We start from the raw sequence: 10,406 nt of genomic DNA, 5'->3' as shown, positions 1-10,406 counted from the left end.
AATACAGGAGCTGCCTCTCAGTTTAATGCACTTAAATAACAGGGCCGCCACATCCGTCTCACTATTATAATATTAGCTTTGTATTTGTGTGGGTGGCATCATGCTATTATTGTGAACTGACAAGCATTGCTTTGAGAAACTCTTTTCTGAAGGTAATAAAGCATCAGCAGTAGGCCTCATCTCTTGCAACTCAATAACCAAATTCATACTGAGATGCTGAGGAGCATCTCAGTTCCTTTGTGAGTTTATAAATTGGTCCAGTGTGGACATTTTCATTCAGTGTCATTATTATTAGTATTGTACTGTGGTAGTATGGGGGGGCCAGGCACATAAAGGAACATATTTTCAAAGCCAAAAGCAGGCCAGTGGGAGTCCATTTTCAATGAAAAAGAGCTAAAGGCCAGTCTGCAGAGACCCTGCTTCGTCTCAGCCCATGTGTCTTGCTGGGTCAGCCCAATAGCGCTCCAGGTCAGCTGGATTTCTGCCAGACCCCTGCTGGATGAGGCGAATTGAAACAAAAAATTAAACCACAGTTTCATAGAATGTGGTGCATTCATGAAAATATTATGTAAACACACTGAAACAAAGATGGCCTGAGGGATAACCTGTAGATATAACAATATACAAATATGCAACAATATGCAAATTAGAGCTGCAACAATTAGTAGAATAATCAATTAGTCAATGTACAGAAAATTACAGTTATTTTGATAATTGATTTGTCATTTGGGTCATTTGTCAATAAAAATGCCAAACATTTGCAGTTTCTCAAATACTAGGACATGCTGCTTGTTACTCTGATTCATATCATTGTAAGATGAACATGTTTATGTTTTGGACAAAACAAGCAATACAAAGACATCTATTTTGGTTCTGGCAGAAATTCAGAATGATAAATAATCCACAGGCTGGTATATACAGTATATATATACTGTATATAACGCAACTTGTGATTTTTTTAGGTTGTAGCAGGCTCAGTTTTGAAGCTAGGCATCATATGAAACTAGAAAACCTAAGGCAAGAAAAAACTGTCATGGCAATATTCTAAGGTGTCCCTTGACCTCTGACCTCAAGATATGTGAATGAAAATGGGTTCTATGGGTACCCACGAGTCTCCCCTTTACAGCCATGCCCACTTTATGATAATCACATGCAGTTTTGGGGGAAGTCATAGTCAAGTCAGCACACTGACACACTGACAGCTGTTGTTGCCTGTTGGGCTTGAGTTTACCATGTTATGATTTGAGCATATTTTTTATGTTAAATCCAGTACCTATGACGGTTTCTGGACAATATTTGTCATTGTTTTGTGCCGTTAATTGATTTCTAATAATAAATATATTAAAACGTTTGCATAAAGCTAAAACTAAGGACAATAATGCGATTAATCTCAATTATATATATATATATATAGATGTATATATATGTATGTATATATATATACATACATATATACATGTATATATATACAGTATATATACTGTATATATATAAACATATATACACACATATATATATATATCATATATATATATATGATATATATATATATACATACACTTTCTCACACACTTTCTTCACTCAATCATATATCTTATACTGTATAAACTGTATATGTTCTTAATATGCCTTGTACAAAGTATTTATTGTGCATTCATACTTCCTGATATGTATATGTTCTTAATATGCCCTTGTATAAAGTATTTCCTCTTATAATTGTAATATAACTTATTATTTTTAATGGAGCTTCCCAGCAAAAAGTATTTCACACGATTGTACCTGTATAACCGGCGTGACAATAAACATGTTGAATCTTGAATCTTGAATCTTGAATCTTGAAGTGAAAATAAAAATGAAAGTAAATGAAGTTCAATTTGAAAGGGGGACATAAAATAAAATAATTTAAAACTAATAAAATGGACATGGGGGGCTTGGAACTATAGCTCTTGGGACAACAGACCGTTCCTTACCAAGCATTGTCACATTTAGCTATAGGCTACCAATATACAGTAGCAGGTGTTGTGCTCTGTGTCGCCCTCTGACAGAAACAGAGCACCGGAAGTTGTCACTGCTTGTTGCACCAATCAGCTGCGAGGTTACTGGGACGCCCTGCAACAAACAATACACAGGCAGCAGGACCTGAGGACAGATCGCTGCAAATACAGAGCCGCATATTTAGCTTTTATTAAATAACTAAATACTTAAAGACACTTTGTAGTGTTTGTAAAATGAGCGACGTCTCGGCAGGTGTTGTCAAACCTCGCTGAGACGATGTGATAGCACCGCGTAGCAACAGCATAACGACAGCCCGTTAGCAACCGATAGCAAGCTGTATCAGATGCTAGCTGAGTTAGTTAGCTTAGCTTAGCTACATTAAACAACAACAATCCACCAAACTGGACAAAACTTTGGATTTAGTCGGGTTTAACTCGGGCTCGGCGGGTTCGCTGACACCCCAGAAGAAGATGAAGAAGAGGAAGGAGCTGAATGCCCTGATTGGACTCGGGGACAGCAAGAGGAAGAAGACCAAGAAGGGCTCCGGACATCGACTCCTCCGAACCGAGCCGCCGGACTCCGAGTCCGACTCCAGCTCGGACGACGACGAGTTCAGCAACCTGAACAGCGGAGCCAACTTTGGGAAGTGAGTGGATCAGTTTCATAGCGTGTTGTTGTGTGTTTTTTTACTCAGAAACGTCATTAATTTGCTGCATAAAATTGCCAATACATTTCCAAAGAAAATGTTTTAAGTAAACTAGTTGAAATAATTGGTTTCAATGAACTAATTGTTGTGATGTAGCATGAGTGTGTTTTTTTACTCAGAAACGTCATTAATTTGATGCATCAAATTGCCATTACTTATTTATTGTTATTATTATTTATTATTATTACTTATTATTATTATTATTATTATTATTATTATTAATTATTTATGTCTATGTTAAGCGTCCTTGGGTTTCTTGAAAGGCGCTATATAAATCCAAGTTATTATTATTATTATTACATTTCCAAAGAAAATGTTTTACGTAAACTAGTTGAAATAATTGGTTTCAATGAACTAGTTGTTGTGATGTAGCACGAGTGTGTTTTTTTACTCAGAAACGTCATTAATTTGCTGCATCAAATTGCCATTACTTATTTATTGTTATTATTATTTATTATTATTATTATTAATAATTATTTATGTCTATGTTGAGCGTCCGTGGGTTTCTTGAAAGGCGCTATATAAATCCAAGTTATTATTATTATTATTATTACATTTCCAAAGAAAATGTTTAAGTAAACTAGTTGAATAAGATAGTTGAAATAATTGTTTTCAATGAACTAGTTGTTGTGATGTAGCATGAGTGTGTTTTTTACTCAGAAACGTCATTAATTTGCTGCATCAAATTGCCATTACTTATTTATTGTTATTATTATTTATTATTATTATTATTAATTATTTATGTCTATGTTGAGCGTCCTTGGGTTTCTTGAAAGGTGCTGTATAAATCCAAGTTATTATTATTATTATTACATTTCTAAAGAAAATGTTTTAAGTAAACTAGTTGAATAAGATGGTTGAAATAATTGTTTTCAATGAATTTTCAATGCGAATTCAGTGTTTTGTAATGTAGTTTTTTTTTGCTTTTTAAAATTATGGTGCATTTGTTTCTTTTTAGATTCTTTTTTGTCTATTTTAATTGTATTGATTATTAGGTTGCCAGCATGTTGTTGGGACATCCCATTTCATTCTTTTTCACTCACATGTGCTGAAGAAATACAATAAGTCTTGAATCTTGAATCAAAGATGTGTTTTCAACAGCAAAACGCCCCAAGACAGAAAGAGTCCCATTTCCTCTGCCCTGGAGCACACCACCTATATTGTAGTCATGAGTGTGTTTTTTACTAAGAAAATGTCGTTAATTTGCTGCATAAAATTGCCATTACATTTCCAAAGAAAATGTTTAAGTAAACTAGTTGAATAAGATAGTTGAAATAATTTGGTTTCAATGAACTATGTGAATTCAGTGTTTTGTAATGTAGTTTTTTTTGTGCTTTTTAAAATTATGGTGCAGTTGTTTCTTTTTAGATTAATTTGTCTTTTTTTGTCTATTTTAATTGTATTGATTATTAGGTTGCCAGCATCTTGTTGGGACTAGATTACATACTATTTCATTATTTTTTCACTCACATGTGCTGAAGAAATACAATGAAAAGTCTTGAATCTTTTCAAGATTCAAGATTCAAGATGTTTATTGTCACGCCGGTTATACAAGTATAATGGTGTGAAATACTTTTTGCTGGGAAGCTCCATTAAAAATAATAAGTTAAATTACAATTATAAAAGGAAATACTTTGTACAAGGCATATTAACAACATATACATATCAGGAAGTATGAATGTACATATATTAGAAATACTTTGTACAAGGCATATTAAGAACATATACAGGCATATTAAGAACATATACAGTATATACATTATAAGATGTATTTATTTATTTATAGATACATACTATTTCTATTTTTTATAGCAATCCCTTGTTTTAAATTTCATTATTGTTGACTTTTTGTACAAAAGTCTTATGATCAACATTTTATTTTGGCCTATGTTTTTATGTTTTTATTCTGTATTGTTTTTTATATTGATGTTTGCACTATTTTAACTTATGTAAAGCACTTTGTAACTACGTTTGGAAAGGTGCTTTACAAATACAGTTTATTATTATTATTATTATTTAATTATTTTTCACTCTCATGTGCTGAAGAAATACAATGAAAAGTCTTGAATCTTGAATCAAAGATTGTTGTTTTTCAACAGCAAACGCCCTAAGACAGAAAGAGTCCCATTTCCTCTGCCCTGGAGCACACCACCTGTATCGTAGTCATTGTGCAGAGGTTAAAACAGAAATTTGAATATAACCAGATCAATCCACTTCCTCTTCTTCTGAGCTCAGAGAAAGCAAAGCATGACACATCTTGCACACTTAGAACATGCTCAGGCTTTTTGTCTGAAGCTTGATATCAGCCAAATTAGAAATAATCAATGCTACATTCAGCATGAGTATATCTTCATATAGTCATAGTCATATTTCAAAGCACCCTCATTTACCAGTGATCCTCATAATTCCCATGACACAGGAGGCAGTCTTCTGAAAATATCTCCTTCATTAATAATGAAAGAGGCTGCAGTTGTAATGTATAACGTTACCATGTTTCTTCTCTTTACAGAAGAAGCTACACGCAGTGCTGCAATGTGTGCTACCCCTTGTTTCTGTTCATCATTCTCGCTGCCTGCGTTATGGCCTGTGCTGGACTCATATGGATGCAGATTGCTCTGAAAGAAGATCTAGACTCACTGAAAGAAAAGCTGCATAGCAGTAAGACTCACTGTCACACACAGTTACCTTGTATTGGGTCATAACAAGCTCACTGCTCTTTGGACCTGTTATATCCCACTACTGTATGCATTTCCTGTGTCTTTAACACTGCTGTTAACATATTGTAATGTTTTTGTAACAGTGGAAACCAGCCAAAAGGTGTCCTCAACTGAAATACCAAAACTAAGCGAGGACCTGAAAAACAAGGAGAGAAAGCTTGACGACATTGTTAACGGGGACAAGGGGCTGAGCAAGCTCTGGTCTAACCTAACGGAAATGAACAGGAAGGTCAGTTGTTTTTGTCGCTCAGCGGTTTTGAACAATCACACAGTCACACACTAACCAGAGCTCACAACAAAGTGATGGACAATATCTAGACTTGCAGCATCGGTCATACTTCAGTTACTGTATTTTTCTTGACATTAACTTACCAACATATTGCTGTGCAAGTGTTAGTTTTTTCTTTGGAAGTGGCTAAATAGAGTGGCAATTCTGGCATGAGGTGTAACTGAAGATTGTGTGTCATCTTACTCCTGCAGATCAGTTTGCTGGACTCTGCCGTAAACCATCTAAAGGCCAACTTGAAATCGGCTGCCGACTTAATCAGCCTTCCCACTACAGTCGAAGAGCTTCAAAAGGTATAGCCAAAGCTAAATGGAATTAAAAAAAGTACAATTTGGTTGAGAAACCTTATCTATTGATAATATTTGTTGTACTGATTTTCATAACTGACCTGGCAGAGTATTTTTGTTTTCCCAGAGTGTTGCTACAATTGGCAGCACGCTAACAAGTGTTCAGCACGATGTGAAGACTATGCAGGCTGCTCTTGAAAATCAGAAGAAAGATGAAGAGCTGAAGAAGACAATGGTAAATTCAAGCTGGTGACATTTTTTTATGTTGACACTGAACAGCTGGCAGTTGGTGTAATAACATGTTCAGATTAAATAGGATATCAGGGCCTGCAAAACCTAAACACCTCTTCCACTGCTCTAAATACGCACATTCATGCTTACTTTGACATTATTGTGTAGGTTTTCGCTTGCACAAGTTTCCCTTTTGTTTTTTTTATCTATTGACTTAATTTTTTCTGTCACATACTGAAAAGATTTACACATCAAGTTTGAGTACTTTCCATCATCCATTTTTATCTCAGAATGAATCAACTCTTGTGTGTCACATTCACAGGGAGGATGAATGCTGTTTGCAATGAGAGGCAGAATAGTCAAAGAGAATAGCCTTACCTTTCAGAATGATGTCTCAAACTATATGTTAAACTACTGAAATATCAATAGTGTTTTGGGCAGATGACAAACATCACAGAGGAATCTGAAGCTGTGTTGCTTTGTAAATCGCATATAAGGCTGCAAGCTCTAGTATTCCACATGAGCAAAACCCATGGATTTTTCATGAGTTGAGGTCAAAGTTAGATTTCACTTATTTTGTTTGACAGCTTGTCTATTTTTATAAACAACTATACGCTCACTGCAAATGTTGCCGGAGGCTGCTTTTCTCATTGATTATTTATAGATGAACGTATGGAGAGCGGTGTTTATAAAACAAGTTAACAATGCGTTGTGCCAAGTGAATTAGTTGAATAACTCGATGAGCCAGTATCTAATGTGCTACTTCTCCGTTCCTAGCTGTAATATTGATTGTGCATATTTTGTCCCGCTCAGAATTGAGGCAAATCTACTTACATATGGCCAAGATGAGTCTGTTGATGAAATGCGGGTTGATCTGCTCAACTGCGGCACGAATACGAACCAGAAGCCGCAGTGAACTTCGCCACCGACAGATTAATTTGATCATTTGTTTACCCGCGCATTCATGTAAAATGTTTTTGCAGTTCTTGTCAGGCTTACATTGACAGAGTCGTCGGGTTAAGAAGGTCCTGTCATTTCTTGGATCCATGCGTTGGCTTCTCATTCATAATACATGAAACAAGTGCCAATCTATTTTGGGAGCTTAGATGCCTTAGTTTGCCGAGTGGAACTAGGTCAAATATCTGAGACAACTGCAGAATGTTTTCTCTGCTTTATTTTTTATAAGCAAAATAGGATGGGCAAAGAGGATCAGCAAATAATAATCATACACTTTTACATATTTTTTTTATACAGTGACATCAATAATTATGGGGGCACTGATGAATTGCTAGCTGGCTGAGATCTCCATAGTCTTGTAATTTTGGACTGGATACCTACAAGTCTAAGTAATTTCATTTAACAGTAAACTGCAGGTTGCTTTACATGGATTTTTTTTTCTCATAGGACATAACAGACCTGAGAAAAGCAGTGGGTGAGGCGAACAAGACAGAGGAGCTGCGTCATACACAGACTGATGAGCAGATCCACATCCTCCTCTCTACAGTCGCAGAACTTCAGCAGAGAGTGTTGTCATTAGAGAACGGGTCAAAGCGAAGCGTGAGTAATATGAAGCCTCACACTTTATTTCTGCATTTTAAAAGTACCCCTGGTTGGGAGTCGCTAGCCTGGACAGTAAAAGACAACTTAATGAAGTTTACATTTCGCCTTCTGCTTTACAGTCAAAAGACAATAACGCAGCAGCAATCACCAGTGAAAGTCCAGCAACCGAGACGGTGAAAAAAACTACGTCAACCGAAGCGACACCTGAGGATGTGCAAGGTGCAGTGTAGGATAAAGTAGTTTATATTATTACAGCAGTTTTCTTTGCCCCATGTTACATTTAAATCTTTTTTTTCTCCTTTTATTTTCACAGAGGTATCCACACCGCTGACAGAGCCGGAGACAAGCAGACGCCCACGCTTCTTAACTCCAAACCGCTCTAAGAGAAATGCTGAGACAAAATGCCCAGAGAGGCTGTTTCTGCTTGATGTCACTTCTCTGAAAGGTGCATGAAACAACCACTCCAGTTTTATAGCTCGGCATTCATTAAAGGAATAGTTTGACATTTAGGCAAATAAAAGTATTTGCTTTCTTGCCGAGATCGAAACAACTCTCACGTCTTCCAGTAAACATTAGGCTATAGGATATAAAGCCTCCACTGGTTGCCTGGCAACCTCACGGTGACGACAAGACTTCAGGAAGTTATTGCAGTTTGTACATACAAATGTAATATAACTTCTTTTTTATTGAGCTTTAGAGCTGCTGGTTGGAGCATTTTTTTCACCTTTGGCTAGAGCCGGGCTAGTTGTTTCCCCCATTTCCAGTCTTTATGCATATTTCACAGACAAACATGAGTGGTTGTATCAGTCTCTCGACAAGAAAGCAGATAAGCGTATTTCCCAGAATACTGAAAGTCACTGTATTGTGAATATTTTTAGTTTTGCAGAGGGCCATTTCAAGATTGCTGTGCCCTCATAGACAAACCTGTTTTTGCAATGTTTTCTGAATGAAACTATTCTTTTTCACAGACTTGGAAGACATCTTCCAGAAAGCAGGCATTGGACGCGATTCACCCGGATTGCCCCACCACGTGCTGAGGAAAGAATTTAGAGCAGCAACTCCCAATGCTCGTACCATGGAGTGTTTTGACAAGGACGGGAACAAGAGGTACTCCCTGACAGAGCTGAGAGCTGCTGTAGGTTTGTGAGCACATTATCACTGACGGCAGTGCACAGTATTGAATACCCAGCGGGGTCTGGGAGTTTGAAGTTCCTGACCCTTTTCTCGTAATTGCTGCACTTTTTGTGAACTGAATATTTATCATACTGATTGTGGAACAGTGGCGCTGGCATGACAACACAACCTCATCCACAAAACGTAAGCTTAAATTTTAAAAATGAATCCATACGAGTACCTAGTATGCGGAATATTCAGCTCTTATTTTAGCAAATCCCATGGTTTACATGAAATGGACCGTGGAAAGTGTTGTGAATTATTTTGAATCCCGTTTTCCCACCCTCAATTCTCAGACTTGTTTTTTTTTTGTTTTGTTACCAGTCTGTCTCGTCTCGATGTAACATTTTTGTGTATTTAGCCTCTCCGGAGGCTGTAATTGTCGGTCTACTTCTCCACCCATCAACCCAAAAACCTGGTACAACTCACCTGAACCTTATTTATACAACTTGAGATAGAATTTTAGGAATGTTTACAAACTTCTAGAAACTGTTTTTGTGAGTCTTTTGTTTTTAGACAGATTCCTAACTTAACTAAAACACACCATGGAGCATAAGAGTGAGGGTTTCTGTATGCTCTTTTCTGAGCTAAACAAAGTTTCAGATTTCTCATTTTTCCTCACTTTAGTTGCTACATTTTGATTGATTAGTTTAGTCCGTCTGTGTTTTTTGGGTTTTCTCGCAGCTTTCAGTTCTACAAGTTTTGAAGGGCTATGAACACTTTGAATCATTCAGAAAGAGTTGTCGTGGTAACTCATGAGGCATATGTAGCAATAACGAAATGACGTAGATATTGCTTGTTTTTAAATTGCAGTAGACAGAAGGCACACCTAGCTCACAATGTGTAACAGGTAGTATAAGAAGCACTGACCATCACTCTTTACTTGATTCATTTTATTCCATTTTTACGGGCCTAACGGTGTATTTACATAACCAATTTGTCATACTCAAACATTGCTGTACTCTGTAAAAATGGTTTAAATGTATTCTCACAAATTATCTTGTGATGGGGGCCGGGGGTTGGTAAAATTTGCTTTACGGTCTTAATCTCTCAACATTGTACATTTTTTAAATAATTCTGTTGTGCTTTGCATGTTGCTTATAATGTAACATGAACAAATTATTTATAAACTTAACATAGTGGACAAGTTTTTGCAGGACAATGTAACAGCTTTGGCCATCATGACATAGATATTTGGGTCCATGCTGCTGCTGTACATGGGGAGATTTTATGAATGTGTTTTTTTGTGTGAGCACCAATGAATAAACACGAAATTAAAGGTTTGATTTGTGGTCCATCTGGTTGCTTTAAAGCTGAAGTAGGCAGGTTGGAGTCAATTTGATTAAAAACAAAGTTATTTTTATGAAATGGTCACTATATCCTGACAGTAGTGCATGAGACAGGTAATCTGGAAAAAAAAAGTCATGTGCCTCGGTGTCCTCCGGTGCTCC

The 10,406-nt window shown here is 36.5% G+C and overlaps 1 protein-coding gene across 1 annotated transcript; it reads left to right on the top strand.

The window, feature by feature from the left end:
- The first annotated feature begins 2,073 nt into the window (after nt 1-2,073).
- On the top strand, nt 2,074-10,240 carry efcab14 (EF-hand calcium binding domain 14). Its single transcript, XM_037787869.1, has 9 exons — nt 2,074-2,641; nt 5,211-5,359; nt 5,502-5,647; nt 5,899-5,997; nt 6,119-6,226; nt 7,627-7,779; nt 7,902-8,001; nt 8,096-8,227; nt 8,751-10,240. The coding sequence occupies exons 1-9, from the start codon at nt 2,466-2,468 to the stop codon at nt 8,927-8,929; spliced, it is 1,242 nt and encodes a 413-aa protein (XP_037643797.1). The 5' UTR covers nt 2,074-2,465; the 3' UTR covers nt 8,930-10,240.
- Nucleotides 10,241-10,406: the final 166 nt, after the last annotated feature.

Source organism: Sebastes umbrosus, chromosome 12 (genome assembly GCF_015220745.1).
Source record: "Sebastes umbrosus isolate fSebUmb1 chromosome 12, fSebUmb1.pri, whole genome shotgun sequence".
In the NCBI taxonomy this organism is placed as follows: domain Eukaryota; kingdom Metazoa; phylum Chordata; class Actinopteri; order Perciformes; family Sebastidae; genus Sebastes; species Sebastes umbrosus.
Note: the sequence above shows the minus strand (reverse complement) of the source record. Positions and strands in the feature narration are given on the sequence as shown.